The sequence below is a fragment of the Populus nigra genome, chromosome 5 (genome assembly GCF_951802175.1).
Source record: "Populus nigra chromosome 5, ddPopNigr1.1, whole genome shotgun sequence".
Taxonomy (NCBI): Eukaryota; Viridiplantae; Streptophyta; class Magnoliopsida; order Malpighiales; family Salicaceae; genus Populus; species Populus nigra.
The window spans coordinates 12,108,010-12,124,810 of NC_084856.1; the positions used below are offsets into that span (position 1 = coordinate 12,108,010).

Consider the following 16,801-nt stretch of genomic DNA (forward strand, 5'->3'; position numbering starts at 1 on the left):
AGCTTATTAGAAGTTATTTTTATGAGTTCGACATGCCTAAAAGACTTTGTGAATTAATTACTAAAAGATAAGAATTTCTGCATTTTATATTTCAGACCTTTGCTTCTTGTGACAGGTTTTTCACCGAGTTATAATTTCAGAATGTGAAAGTGGGCTTAAACAAAGTTACAGTGCACATATCAAGATTTTCAGGAAGGTATTATGGGCACAAATACAAGTTTGTTTGGACCTTTAATCAAACTTTTAAAATCGGGCTGAAATCCTACTTGAAGCAAGATTCTCTACTTTTACACTACATATTGAAATAGACATATCTTGAGCCTCAAACATCGAAATCATGTGATTCTAAAGCCCAAAACATCTACACATTTAGGACTACAACTTTTATATAGGATGTTAGGTTAGATAAAATAGTTTTGAAGACTAAATCCCAAACACAATTTGAATGACATGATTGGTCTCCTGATCTAATGAAGAAACTAACAGTGTCGAGCATCCCACCACAATTGAGAGTTTGATATAGAAATAGTAAGCCTTAGGATCTAAGAAAGTGTAAATCAATCCTACAACATTCCATGAATGAAAGAATATAGTTGGAATGGTCGGATATTGCAAGAAACCAAGTCAGAAAGAAAGTCTAAGTTACAGTAGAGTGTAAATTAAAACAGAGTTATGATAGCAGCAGAGTCAGTTTTCAACACAAATTCTAAGTGATTTAACCAACCTTAAGAACTAAATAAAGAATGAAGGAATTAAGTAGCATAAGGACTTCTAATTAGCCTAAAAATCCTAAAGAAATTTGGCAGTCAATGGAGAGAATAAATAGAGCAGAACACGGCTAAAACAAGAGCTCGATAACATTGTTTTCTTCTATGTTTTTGTCATTTTTCTAGTAGTTATCAACTGAACTTTGGCTTTCAGTTCAAAGGGAATAAACACCATCTTTATTATTAAGTTGTGAGAAGTAACGTTATCATTGTAAGTTTTTTCATATTCAAGTACTTATTTATCTTTATTTTAGAATTATACTATTGATTTTTGTTGAATTGTTTTGAGATGGTATGCATGTTCTTATTTCAATTCATAATTGTTATCATGAACTAGAATAAGAAGCAAAGGAGTTAACTTGATTGCTATAACTATCACTTGAATTTATTAGGGAGAAATAAGCTAAATTAAATTTCTCAAACTTTTGAAAGGTTGATTAAAATAAATTTTACAAACTTTGCTCCAAAGACTACTGTCGAGTGAATTAAAATTACTTTTCAATATTAAATTCGCTTGATGGTAAGAAATTGATTATAAAACTTTATCTAATTAATTTACTCAAAATCTCCTTGATCACCCTTAATTTTAAGGGACATTGAATTTTTTTTTTTTTTAAATTGAAAGAATATTCATTTTACTTTGATGATTAATAGATTTATAGGAATAGATGTCTAGGCATTTGAACTAAGTTAACAACATATCAATTTATTATTTTTATTTTTAGAATTTTGTTTCTTTAATTTTTTATTCAAATTCCCCATTCTATTTTATTTTAGTATATTGTAGGAAGATTAAATGAAATTTCTCTTGGGTTCGACTTGCACAATCATACTACAAATTTATTTTGTTTGTGATAGAAAAGTTAGAATTTTATTAGTGATGATTTAAATTTTATTGGTTCAGGAGAGGTTACAGGGACTGCACGTTAATCGGGTACAACTATATGACGTGAGACTTTAGGTAGATGCTTGACACCTCGACACCTTACAATTACTTTTAAGGTTTTATTAATTCTATAATCTTGAATCCTTTAAATGCATGTTCAAAATCTTTATGTTGAAAGTATAAAAGAAAAGAATGAATAAAGTGAAAGAACCAGGAGGTGTGAATGGCTGAATTTAAGAGGTGTCCTTATGTGGATGGCTGGATTTGATTGGCATCCTTGTATAGATGGCCAGATCTATTGACATCCTTAAGTGGATGGCCAAATTTAGTTGGCATCATTGTGAGGATAATTGGGATTATGTGACAACTATATGGATAACAAGTTTTAAACAAGACATTAAGTTGTAGTGAAAGTTTTAAAGGTGACCAACATAGTTTAACGAATATTCTATAAGGCAGGGAGTAATGGTATTAATTAAGATTAAGAACAAGATTGATTAATAGCCAAAAAAGTATGGAAATTAATTAACAAAGAAAAACTTATGATAGGTTGTAAGGATGACAGGGTAAGGGTTGGTGATAGAGAAATAAACACAAATGGGTACAGTGTATCCAATGGGATAGGGTTGGTTTACTTGGAAAACTTAGATAAGGAGATTAAGGTGAGACGTTAATGGAAGATAGGATGATTAAGACAACAAATGCGTCCTAAGGTAAAGTAATGAGTAGTAATGTTAATAATCAAACTAGAAGATGATGGATGAGTGTAGGCCAGTATATATGATAGGTGAATGACCGTTGTTCTAAGGATTTATATATAGAATAAAAGCAATGTTTACATATACTATAAGTGGCAACAATAGTGAAAGTAAAATGGATTGAAAGTGAGACGATAAATGTGTGTGTGTGTGTGTGTGTGTGTGTGTGTGTGTGTGTGATGTCAAGTTGAGTTATTAAGATGAACTAATTGTGTCTTGTTTATAGACTATTAGGAGGTTCAGGTTATGATGTAAGAGTAGTAAAAATATAGTTGTTGTGGAAGTTCAAATGGTAGTAATTATAGGCCCCAATGACAATGTAGGGTGTAGATTTACTAGGTTTAATATGGTTAATATGTGCAAGTAGTAGCTTGATATAAAAAATTCCTTTTTAGCTATAGATAGTGATGATAAACATCAAGGCATTTTATATCTTTTGGGTATATAATTAAAAGATTATAAATTTATGACTTATGATCTAAATGCTTTTATCTTCTTGCACCTGTATAGCTAACTTAAGTTTCTTAACTTGTTAATGTTTATGATTTTATTATGGTTCGAATATTGTTTCATTTATTCCATTTGCAATTGTCTTTAATGCTAAAAAAAGGTGTCATACTTGAAAGAAAATATGAAATTGTTGTTTAAATAATGATGAGATATGATTCAGGATGATTGGATTAAAGAGTTGGAAAGTTGTTATGGAAGTGCATAGGTATTTATCGATAACTTGAGATGTCTTGAATATAGAGGAAACTCTACCAAAACTTCAGTAGAAATTTTAGCAGTGTTTATATGAATATTTAAGAATGTGTAAAAAAATATATTACCTATTTCTTGTGAGTTTCATGGCTCAAAAGGTTATAGAAATACAAGGTGTTATTTTTTTTTCATGTGAAACAAGTATCATTGTCCCAAAAATTGGGGTCGTTATCAATTGTAAGGGTCCTACAAGCTTTTGATGCTCCATCTTTACTTGTTAGCATATTACACATTGAGCCACATAGTTTGCTATCTCCTTTTTCATCATATTAAGCCACCAATGAAGTTTTTTCAAATGCTTGTACATTCTGGATGCACAACAAACTTAGATTCGTGAGCTTATTTTAAAACTTTCTTTTTCAGGGCATTATCACTAGGTAAATACATCCTTTTACCAATTGTTACCATTTTGTCTTCTAGAATTTAAAAAGGCGTTTTCATTCCTGATTTCACCATATATTTACTTTCTCCTGATCGCATGTTGAGTTGTGCTAATAAGAACCCTTCAGGTCCAATTCTTATTTGTGCATAAAATTTCTTCACTTCTCTTCTTTAAATCATCAATAATTGTCTTTTTCTCGTGGCTAAGAGCATCTGCAACAATATAAGCCTTTCCCGAGTAATAATATATCACGTAATCATAAACTTCTTTAATTAACTTTATTCATTGTCTTTGTTGTAAAGCTATTATAATTCGTGACCCATACAAGTAGTGTTTTCACAATCTCAAATAATCTACCACCTCTAGATCTTTCAGGGGTTTTCAATGTACAATCACCCTTTCATGTTATATCAACACACAACTCAACCCTTTCTTTGATGAATCATTATAAGCGTATAAGGCAATGCATCCAGCCAATGCAGTTCAATATAAGCCATTACTTTTCTATCTTATCTGGTCGGTATGGTAAAACGTCCTTTCTATTAGAAAGCAAAATTAAAGATATAGATCCTTTCCATTTCGACGGCAAAACATTCAACCTTGTTGCAACCAAAACTCACCACAAAAATTTATAGGTTAATAATCTATTGCAACATCAATCCCACTCACCGACCCCTAAATCTCCTAATTAAAACCTCACCAATCCCCTCCTGTCCAGTCTCCACTAGTCTCCATCTCAATTATGCCACCATCACATATCCAAGTGGGACTTTTTTACAGTATATACAGTGAGGAATCTCGTTTGCAACCAAACAGTTTAATCCATTAAATGAATCTCCCTATTAAACCTCTAGTGCCGAACAAAGCTGTCCATCATAGAGTGACATTGAGTTGAGTTGCATTTCCAAAATTGCAAGAGAAAACGGAAGTGACCATACCGGATTTTCTCATACCAGATCTGTCCCACATGAGATTCAACATCCTATAATATTCTGAGAATGAGAGATCAAACATTCTTGTCCAGGTGATGGTCGGCTGAGTAGCTACAGTGTGTTTTGGTCCCATATAGGTAAGAAATAAAACAGTAATTGGGTAGCCTGCAACACACTTACTGACTTATCCATTTCTCTATTCTTTTCTGGAATACTTCTTTATATTCCACTTGTCTCTTGCTCTCTCTTATGCAAGCTTATTCAAAATCTATGTTTCTTTCTCATATTTAAATATCTTCTTCTTTGTATATAAGTCTCGATCTCTTTAGTATTTGGGTAGCCTGCAACACACTTACCCCGACAGTATTTGAACAAAACCTTTAGTTTTACTTTTGCCTTCCAGAAATGGCTACAAGTTCTGCGGAAGAGAAACGAGAGCATTCGGACTTCAGTACTCAAGAGGAAGAAGATCAGGAAGAAGAAGCATTATCACTGTGTGATTTACCAGTCAATAGGATGAAAGAAGAGAACAATCAATCAAGTAGACATCAAGAAGCTCATCAAGGAACTGAAACAAATCAAGAAGATTTCGACTTCGGTCCCTGGGGTGGTGATGGCTATCTTTCTAAGAAATCAGATATGTGTGCAGCTGATGATATATTCTTTCAAGGCCAAATTCTCCCTCTTCGTATCTCATTTAGCTCAGAAAGTGGTGTTAACAAGTTCGAGAGTGATAGCAGCTTGAACCCAAGCCATTGCCTATCAAGGTCAGCCTCCACGGACCACAATTCAATTGGTGTTTTCACCACTTTCAGTGGCATGAGCAGCAGCAGCAGAAGTCATTACTCATCAAGCAGCAACAACACAAGCTCTGCTATTGCCAGCACAAGAATGATAAAACCAAAAATTCAAAACCAGTTTCTAACCCATCGAAGTCCAAAGCCTCAAATTAGACTATCCAGTACCTCACTGGGAAATGCAGCCTGTAACAGACCGAGAAATTCTTCATTTTGGGACTTTTTTAGACCGGGCTTGATCCGTACACCAGAGATTGAATTACAAGATCTTAAGGTCCGTAATTCTGTTAGTAGAAATAGTAGCTCTAGTAGCAGCAAAAGCAATTCAAGCATCAAGAAATGTGGAAAAATTAATGTTAGCAGTGACAGCAGTAAAAGCGGGTGCAAAATCAAGAATATGAGTAGACATAATAGCAATGATTGTGGGAAGAACATGGAGAAACGGAGGAAACAGAGTTTGTGGCAAAAAAGGGAAGGGTTATTAAGTGGTTGTAGCTGTTCAGTTAGTGCAGTGAAACCATTTCCCTTGAAAAGCAGTAACGACAGGAGTCGTAGCGCAGGAAATGGCAATAATGATAAAAGTGAAAGAGGGTCAACAGAGGAGAAGCTGCAAGAGTTGAAGATGAAGAGAAGAATTGTGAAAAAGCAGCTGATGCAGCAGCAGGGAAAGCAAGCTATTTCACGTCATCGAACGTTTGAGTGGATAAAGGAGCTTCCACATGCTACCTATCTTGATCATCAAAAGGAAGTTATCTAAATTTATTTTTTTTAAAAAAAAAATCCCTCTCGCGTGCCTGCATTCTTTTTATCATTGCCTTTGTTTCAGCCTTTTGTTTTTCGGATTCACTTTTTCTTTAATTTGAATTGTACTCATAAATTTGTTTTTCAAGTGAACGGGCACTGTAATCTAGAACTGCAACTCTACAAGTCTTGTTTTCATGGAGATTTTGAGTTCGTTAAAACCTAACCTCACCTAAAATTCTAGCAACTTTTTAGTTGTTTTCTATCTAAAATAATAATAATAATAACGACTCGGGTTTTTCTTTTTCCCAAGAAAGAAAGTCTTGGTAATTTAGTATATATTATTTTTAAGTAGAATTAAAATTAATTTTGAATATTATAAAATAATGTGTTAATGTTTTATATGTAATTTAAAATATCGTGATTTTTTTAATTAAAAATTGTAAATATTGTTTACGCTGTGGATAGAATTTCAAATCAATTTCCAACATGAAAAAATAATAATTACGTTATGAATATGTATGTATATATTGTTTATGCTTTATAAATATAAATTATAAAATATATGAATTGATAAAAAAATAAATTATTAACGCTAATTAAATATCAAAATGTAAAAGATAATATTCATATTAAAAATAAAAGATAGAGGCATATATAAATCTTTTATACTGATTATCATTTTTTTTCAAACATTTTCATTAATTTTATCTTAGGACTAAATGTTGTTGCCAATAACAAATTATTTTTTTACATACAAAATTTATAAAAAAAAATATAGCCATTTTATATAAAATTTAAGAGAAAAAATTCGTTTCAAATAAAACTAATCTCTTTAAAGTATCTCACAACTAAAACAAATTGTAAAAAGATCAATATTTAAATAGAAACAGTTATGAAAGGGGGTAAAGAATAATAATAATCATGCATTGATAAAGAATGTCCACATGTGTGGCCTTAATGAAAATCCAAGTACGCAGCCTTGGCGAAATTTATAAAAATTCATGTTTTTTTAAGATGAAAGATAGGCTACTTGATGTTGTCGAATGATATTCTTCAAAATACATTTTTGTTATAAAACACCTCCAAAATACCATCTAAAACCTCAAAAACAATTTTACAACTTCAAAACACCTTAAAATCACTCTTAAAATGACAATTAAACAAATTAAAATACAGCAAATACTAATCTACTACTTTCTTGTCATGTTTAGATGGAAAATCCATTTTCATAAACTTCTCTCGAGAAAGAGACCCATTGACACAATATCTATTTTTGGTGGTCATAATATGACTAACAAGCAACTTCTTGGTTTTTGATGAGTTTTTCTCTTCTCTCTCAAATCTAGAAACTAAAATATTTTTTGACTTGAATATAAATTTAAGAAACTTGAGAAAAACAAGCAACTAAAATAGTTTGGACTGAACCATCATTTCTTTTTTAAGCTTAACCCTCTCTTTCTTTTCTCAATTTCAGTAATTAAACTTATCAATCAATCCTTTGATTTATGTGATAGGCCTGTATTTAAGATGGACATTTACCATAAATTAAATGTATCTTATATTATATGACATGTTATTAAAAAACATGCTCTAGTTAAGGAGTTATTGATACTTCAAGTGCAAAATGATTATATAAAACCTTGATAAAAATGCACTTTTAAGTACTAATCGCACCCCCTAACCAGCTTATTACTAGTCCCTAGTAATCAAAGCATTAAAATAGAAAAACAATTTGCAAGTTCCACAAAGTAAGGCATTCATCATTCAACTTCTATTAATCTATCCAAATAAACAAATTCTCATTAAATTTATATATCTCCTTTATACTGTTGAAACAAGATATTAATAAACCTTTCTTTTATGCTCAATATATCAACACATAGTTATGGGGCTTTACTTGGAAGAAAACAAAATTTTGTTCTAATATTTAAGATTAACTTTCTTGGGTTGAGATTATTATCTTTTTTTTCTTATATATATATATATATATATATATATATATATATATATATATATATATATATATATAACTTAAAACACAATGCATATTTAACCCATGTAACGAGCTTTCAGCTAATGACTCCCAGACGAGTTGGTCTTAGGGCATTAGGTGTTTAGACACCCCTACGAGCTTAGTAACTCGGGTTGCAAATACTGACACGTAGATAGTGCAAGTTTGATTCCCTTAAGCTTTTTTCCTTAACCCATGTAACAATCATTGAGCCAATAGCTCCCAAGTCAGTTGACTTTAGGGTATTAGGTGTTAAAACACTCATTCGAGCTTAATTGCTTAGGTTAGGGAGGCTACGAAACCAAACTTATCTATGTTTTTATTATCATCAATATTATCAATTTGTTTTTTTTTTTTTTGGAAATTATATACAATCTTTTTCCCTTAGTTGTTACCTTTGACAAAAGAACATAAATAATGTAATAATCCAATGTGCAACTTTCAATCATATGGTAAAGTGTGTGTGTGAAAATAAAGGTTTAAGAATACTTGTTAAATGAGTATATGAGCAGAATCAAGTGATAACAATGCGACAGTTTGTAAACCTGAATGTTTCAAGAAGTATTTCGATAAACCTTGTTATGAATATTGCAAATAACAATTGAAAAATGTTTACTAAGATGCGTCTCAAGATCAATAAAATTCTCCCTTACTCTGCCATCCTAGTAATAAGAGTTTTGTCAAATAGTTTTATTAAAAACAAAAGCAGTTAGTTAGTTAGTTTTTTTTATGTCAACTACTACTCTCTCCCCCCAACTAAAGCAAGACATTGTCCTCAATGTCCTAAGGTGAAAAAATAGAGTACAGAAGACATCACCTGAAACAACGAACACTAACAAACCTCAAACACACTTAAACAAATATAAGAAATAACAAAACAAAATAAAATGCTATTAATAAAACCAAAGGACACAAGGTTTCACAAATGAAGGCTTAAATCCAATCTAAGCTTTTTATGGCTTTACATAATTGACCAATTTATGCGACTCATAAAGGGATCAAGTATAGGAATGAAAGATTGTAGTTAGTCAATCAATTGTTCAACAGTAGCAGCAGAGATTATGATTTTTCGTGCCAAAGATGTTAGAAATTCTTGTTCCATAGCTTGATCAAGAAAAGACAACAAATTATCATAAAAACCATTAACATTTAACAAGCCTATAGATTTATGGTGAATGTGCAGTTGGGCCCAAGAGGAATATAAAAGATCTCTTCTAATGTGCCCAGACCACCTGGTGAAGCATTGAAAGCATCAACATGGTTAAATATCGCATTCATTCGATCAGACACTGTGGAGACTTGTAGTTCCTCTCCAATTATTTTTCCAATGATGTCCCCTTTTGCTAAAGCTTTCGAGACGATCCCCAAAAGTTGATTGCCTCCTAAAAATACAGTTATTGAGACATCCCCCCCAGTAACCCAAGGCTGCCTCCCCCATACACTAAATGAATCTTTCTCTCAGCTAGTACTTGACCAAGATGATTTGCTGATTCTAAAAACTCCTTTTCTTTTCTAGGACTAGATCCACCGAAAACACAAATATTTCTTATGTGATGACTTGAGGAACCTGTCATTTCTACACACTTCTATATCTGTTGAATGTATGGGTTGAGTTGAAATGAAAGGAAGGAAGAGAAGATTTTATAGATGAGAAATTGAAAATGCAATCATACCACTTATATGTAGGTCAGCTGGAGTCTTACTCTCTCTCTCTCTCTCTCTCTCTCTCTCTTTCTCTCTCTCTTTCTCTGTATTTATTTATTTTGAAAAGCATGTGTATGTATAGGTAGTTGTGATTGTGGCTCATATCTTTCCTTAGTTTTATGTCCAAGAACGACTTAAACGCTCTCTATGGATTGGGGATAGGCTTCCCATCTAGTTTTCTTAAAAACTGGCAAGCAGGGTCTTTTTTAATCAGATTACTAAGACTATGTTGAGCATGTTCTTTATAGAATTGTGGCCATAAATCATGAATTGCATGATGCACATCTCTATTAGGATATGTCCTAAAAGTCAATAGAAGATTTTCTAAAGATTCTTTATGTTTTGAAATAAATCCTGACTTTTGACAATTTTCATAAGCTTTGCAGAACACATGTGTGTCTTTGAACATGGTGGGCCAATAGAATCCATATTGTAAGATTTTTGCAATCATCTTTTATAACGAGAAATGACTATCACATGCCTCAGAATGACAAAGTTTAATGACACTACTAATCTCATTGTCCAAAATACATCTTTGAAATATTTGATTAGGACAATATTTGAATAAGAGTCATCCCAATAAAAGTTCTTCACTTCATTCAAAAACTTTCCTTTGTCTTTGGTACTCTAGTGAGTTAGCAAATCTCCTGTTGTAAGAAAATTGATATGATTAGCAAACCAAGGCATTGGACTAAGAGAAAGTAAGGATTCGTTAGGAAAGTAATCATCGATTGGTGTGATGTCGGATGTCGAATCTATTGTCAATCTTGACAAAAGATCTGTATCAACATTTTTGGTGCCTTTCTTATCTTAGATTTCTTCTTGAGAATAAATCATTTACAAATCTGCATATTCGTCAAACTTTGTTTTACTCACGGTGGATTCAAATTGATCATAAACTAATTCTTCAATAACATCTACTTCCTGTGAATCATTATCATCTCCAGGTTGCTTGTAAATGTTAAAAATATTCATCTTCAATGTCATGTTTCCAAATCACAGATTCATCAGTCCATTCCTATAATTAATCAATGCATTAGAAGTTGCAAGAAATGAACATCCTAAAATAACAGAAAATGAATTACATGCTTCAAGAGGTTGTGTATCCAAGACAATAAAATCCACAAGATAAATGAATTTATCAACTTGTACTAACACATCTTCAATTATTCCTCTAGGTACTTTTACAGATCTATAAGCAAGTAAAAGAGTTACTGAAGTTAGTTTTAACTCACCTAGATTGAGACTTTGAAAAACTAAATATGGAAGTAAATTCACACTAGCTCCAAGATCAAGTAAAGCTTTTTGAATTTTAAGTTCTCCAATAGAGCATGAAATTATAGGACAACCACGATCTTTATATTTCAAAGCATTATTATTTTGAAGAATAGCACTTGTTCGGCTAAAAAGGCTTTTTTTTTCACATTCAGTTTTCTCTTCACGATGCACAAGTCTTTCCAAAATTTAACACAGGAAGGTACCTATTTAATAACATCCAACAAAGGTATATTGATCCTTACATGTTTGAAAGTTTCAAAGATTTCAAAGTTGTGATTGACTTTCCTTTGTTTGGTCATGGTATAAGGAAATGGAAGTGTTGGCGGGGAATTGGTCTTTTTTTTTTGTAATGTTCAGATTCAAACCCTTCATTACCCTCAGAGATTGACTCATGATCTTTCTCACAAGGTTCAAGAATGAGTTTTTCAATAACCTTACCACTACGAAGAGTGATGACTGATTTGACTTGATCCATGTGTTGGCTTCTAGAGCTACTTGCATTTGCATTGTATTGCATGATATTTTGATGTGGTTGAGATGGAAACTTACCTTTCTATTGAAAACTAAGGGCAGATGTGAATTTTGCAATAGTATCTTTAAAATCTGTCATGGTTTGAGCAAGTTCAGTGTTGACTATCTCCTACTTTTAAATTAATACATACATTGTTTCCTCAAGATTTCTTCTAGGAGATGGAGTATAAGGAGGTGTATATCCATCTCAATCTGGCGATTTTCTAAATTTTATCTTTGGTTGGGTTAACTTGGAATCCTATCTAGAGATTCCCTTTAACCAGAACCTAAAATTGTTCCTCCTAATGGCGAGGTTTAAACTTCTTTTTTTCTTTTGAGAATTTTTTAATGGTAGGGTTTTTCTCATTTTTCTTCCAATGTTAAGATAATGTTAGTAGTTCGGTCAACTTGAGATCCCATCTGGCAATCTCCTTTAACCAGAACCAAAATTCTATGTATAGCTCGGTCAACCTGAAATCCCATCTGACAACTCCCTTTAACCAAAGCTAAAATCTATGTGTGGCTAGGTTAACCTGAGATCCTATCTGGCAATCTCTTTTAAGCATAACCAAAATTCTATGTGGAGCTTGGTCAACCTGAAATCCTATATGGCGATCTCCTTTAAGCAGAACCAAGATTCCACGTATGGTTGAGTTAACATGAGATCCTATCTGATGATCTCCTTTAACTAGAACCAAAATCTGTGTGTAGCTCGATCAACCTGAAATCCCATTTAGTAACTTACTTTAACCAAAGCTAAATCGGTGTGTGGTTGGGTTAACCTGAGATCCCATCTGGTGATCTTTTTTAACCATAACCAAAATTCCATGTGCAACTTGGTCAACCTGAAATCCCATCTGACAACTTCCTTTAACCAAAGCTAAATTTCATGTATTGATGAGTTAACCTGAGATCCCATCTGGCGATCCCCTTTAATCGGAACCAAAGTTCGTGCTAAAATCGGTCTGTTTGTAGCTCGATCAATCTGAAATCCCATCTGGCGACTCCCTTTAACCCAAAATACCATATATGGTTGAGTTAACCTGAGATCCCATCTGGCGATCTTCTTTAACTAGAACCAAAGTTGGTGTGTAGCTCGGTCAACCTGAAATCCCATTTAGCGATTCCCTTTAACTAAAGCTAAACTCTGTGTGTAGTTGGGTTAACCTAAGATCACATCTGGGGATCTCTTTTAACTATAACCAATACAAAAATGTGTGTGTGGTCTTGTTGTAATGGGTGACTTACTCAAGTGAAAAAATGTGAATGTTTTGAAACTAGTCTCATTATAATTGGTGACCCACCTAGATAAAAGATAAAAAGGTGAAATGGTCCCATTGTAATGGGTGATCTACCCAAATGGAAAAGAATGTGAAGTGGGTCGGACAACTCCTGTTAACCCAGTGAACAATTAATTCACTCTCCACTATTCACATGAACAGTGGATAGTGCACCATTGTTAGCCCAAAATAAGTGGATCGGGTCCGGTCCAGTCCAAAAAAAATTCAAAAAATATTTTTGAAAATTTGTGATTTTCTCGCGTGCTTTTTTATTCATTTGGATTAATATCGGTTTGTATTTTTATACCATAAATATACAAATCTGGTATTAAAATACGTGGTTTTCATCAAAACATTGTAAAAATTATAAAACAAAAAAAAAAGAGTCTTGTTTTCATGCATACGACCAAGTCTCTTGAAAAATTCATATTGTATTTTCATACAACAAAGAAAAATTCAAAAAATGTTTTAGCATGCGTTTTACCTTTAATAACCAATTTATTATAGTAACAAGGCCAAACAAAAATTTTAAAAATTATTATTTTTTCTTTTAGTATCGAGGATTACTAATTTAACGTATTCCGGATATTAAATTCTTTTGTTGACGTTAAAATGGTTAGGTTTTCCCTAATAGGATAGGGATCTCCGTATTGAGGAGGACTTTTCTTAAACCATAGACGGACTAACAGTTAGACTTTAACATATATCAGACAATTAAACAATGCAATCTATCTAAAGTAGGGCGCATTTGTGGTGCTAATACCTTCCCTTTATGCATCCAGTCACCGTGCTTGATCTCTAAGACCAGTTAGGGTTCCTAGTGACCAAAATACTAGGTAACGACTCCCATTCCATTTTTCCACTAATAAAAGGCAACAATTCCTTGTCTACCCCATTTTCCTGAATACCTGGATATATACCTCAGAGTGGATTTATCACAGCGACGCTGCACATATGCGATAGCTTTAACACCTTTTTATCTATTATAAATATGGTTATTTAGCTTGTATTTAGGTATTTTTTAAGTAGACTTTGATTTTAGAATAATCTATTGTGTGACTATGAGAGGATTCTCTTAATTTGGTTCTTCATTGAATTACTCTAACTTATCAAAGCATTAACCAAGCTTTATGGTATCTTTTAATAATTCTCATTCATATCTCTTCATAGGCATTGGGTAGGGGTTTGATTTCTATCATTTTGGTTCCTCGGTATAGTGATTAGTACTTAAAAGTGCATTTTTATCAAGGTTTTATATCATCATTTTGCACTTAAAGTATCAATAACTCCTTAACTAAAGCATGTTTTATAATAACATATCTAATTATATAAGATACCTTTAATTTATGGTAAATGTTCATCTTAAATGCAGGCCTATCACATAAATGAAAGAATTGATTGATGAGTTGAAGTACTGAAATTGAAAGGACAAAGAGATGGCCAAACTTAGAAAAGAGATGTTGGTGCAGTCCAAACTGGAACACTGTTCGGTAATTGGGTCATATCTGGAGCTGTAGATCTTGGATTTAGGTCCATTTTATATGGATGGAAAGATAAGACATAGCCCTACAACTTTCATGTGGAGCCCAAGATTTAAAAAGGCCGTTTTCAAGTCCAAATTGTAGCAACAACGAAGAAGTCCGAATCTGTCCTGCAGCCCAGACACTATTCAGTTTTCAGCCCATATCTCAAGTTCTAGAAGTCCAAATGATCTCAAATTTTTACCCTGGAAAGATGAGACAATTTCCTAGAACTTTCATGATTCAAGTTTGTTCAAATTATGACGTCATCAATGACGTTTTTGGCAGACAAGAAGATAAGAATTGTCACCAAGTCAAGATGTGGCCACCCACTCATCAATTAGTCAACAAATCAATAGTTCCGAATTTTGGCCTATAAAAGGAGGCATTTGCCATGTATTTAGGCATCTTGGTTTTCAGATCAAGATCATGCTCTTGCTCTCTCTTTTGTAATACTTAAGTTTTATATTAATCTCTTGTTTATGCCTTTCATTTCCTTTTCTTTACTTAGCTTCTTTCTCATTTATGTTCTTATCTTGTTTATTTATGTTTCTTTCTTTCATTATGTCTAGCTAAATTAATTATGTCAAGGTGAAAAGGATACACTAATGGTGTAAGAATAAGTATAATTTAAACTTAACATGGACCTTAATGTTGGATACTAATATGCTTTATATTTGCTATCTTGTTCACTTATAATACTTTGCTTGTTAAATGGTTAATTTAGATTTATGTTGTATCACACTTGGTACAACAAATACTTGGCACTTTCATAGCCCATACTGTATGGTATAACCGACACCTGAGCTATGAAAGGAACTTGATTTGTTGTTAACATAAGTTATAATCATGAATGCCTGACAACATTTACAAGTATTAGCATTATTCGAATAAGATAGCTAATGTAATCATGTTAACAATTTATAATCTGATTGGAACCTCCTTTGTGTGTGGTTTCCAATTGAATAATAAGAGTTTATACTATACTTGTTTGAAGTACCATTAGTGGATCCTCTAACCTTGACATTTGTTGTTATCATTGTTTAATTCTTACGTTAATCTTTCATCTCAAAGTTCTCATCAACTTCCTCTTCTTCTTCACTATTATTATTATCACTATTATTATTATTATTGTTATTACTACTACTACTACTACTACTACTACTATTATTATTGTTGTTGTTGTTACTATTGTTGTAGTATTATTGTTGCTTATAATTTATACAAGTAACCTCCATGTGGTTCGACCCCGGTCTTGCCGGGTTATTTATTACTTCGACACTCCTGCACTTGGGAGAAGACATCAATCTTTTGGTCGTGTCATTTTTGCAAGTACCTTACTGTTAAATCATCTGCCTATCTATGTGTTATTTGATCCTAGAGCTACCCTTTCATTTGTTACATATAAGGCAGTAGGAAAATTAGGAAAGAGTCCAAGTAGAGTTGGGAAAGGGTTTAGGGTGCGTAGTGATGCAACATGGAAGAGTAATTGCTTATACCTTTAGACAGTTGAAGCCCCATGAGGTTAACTATCCATTTCATGATTTAGAATTAGTCGTTGTAGTATTTGCATTACGAGTGTGGAGACACTACTTATATGGGTCTATATGGGTCTCGGGTTTAAATTTTTACGGATCATAAAAGTTTAAGATATTTAATGACTCAAAAGGAGGTAAATATGCTGCAAAGATGATGGGTTGAACTGATTAAAGATTATTATTATGTTATAAATTATCATCCGGAAAAAGCAAATATTGTGGCGGATGCTCTTAGTCATAAAAATAAGGTATCAACTTTGAACTACATATAAATACTGCAAATTCTCTAATGTGAGAAAACTTTGAGAAAACCTAGAGAATTTACTAGTGGGAAGGGAAGGGTTAGAAGAAGGAAGGAAGGGGAAGAAGAAAAAGGGTTGTTCTCAATCTCTTGACTCATTTTTTTATATATATAATAGAAGGTAACAAGCTCTCTTATTAAGTAACTTGAATTTATTTGTGTTTTTCTTGAATAATTTAGATTTTAGAATACCTTAGTATAGGTTTAAGAAGTTTGTTAAATAATGATAAGTGGAGGCATATTTACTTTTATTTTTATATTGACCCTACCATTCATTTTATTAATACATTGACCCCACTACTTCTCTTTCTCTTTACTAACTCTTTACTCATTTATTATTGTTTTCAATTTCACCCTTCTCATTAAATAACTTCTCTTTTAATCCAATTAATTTATTTAATTTAATCATTTCTCCACATCCTTTGTATTTTATTTTATTTTACTAAATCAAGATGATATTATTTTATCCGAGGTTTTACAGTAAGACCATCATAGTTGTACATGGCCTTCGTGGAGATGCAATCTTTGAAGAGATATGTATGTAACACTCGATAATAAAGTAGAGAATCTCCTATTTGGTGGAGGTGGTGTTCATTTTTAAATGCTTATATAGTTACTAATCTCTCAAGTT

General features: G+C 32.4%; 1 protein-coding gene across 1 annotated transcript; it reads left to right on the forward strand.

Moving 5' to 3' along the window:
* The first annotated feature begins 4,366 nt into the window (after positions 1 to 4,366).
* On the forward strand, positions 4,367 to 6,227 carry LOC133694135 (uncharacterized). Its single transcript, XM_062115586.1, has 2 exons — positions 4,367 to 4,624; positions 4,891 to 6,227. The coding sequence occupies exon 2, from the start codon at positions 4,893 to 4,895 to the stop codon at positions 6,039 to 6,041; it is 1,149 nt and encodes a 382-aa protein (XP_061971570.1). The 5' UTR covers positions 4,367 to 4,624; positions 4,891 to 4,892; the 3' UTR covers positions 6,042 to 6,227.
* Positions 6,228 to 16,801: the final 10,574 nt, after the last annotated feature.

What these genes read in the sequence shown, in the direction of transcription:
- LOC133694135 (XM_062115586.1), top strand. Translation starts at nt 4,893, where the DNA reads ATGGCTACAAGTTCTGCGGAAGAGAAACGAGAGCATTCGGACTTCAGT.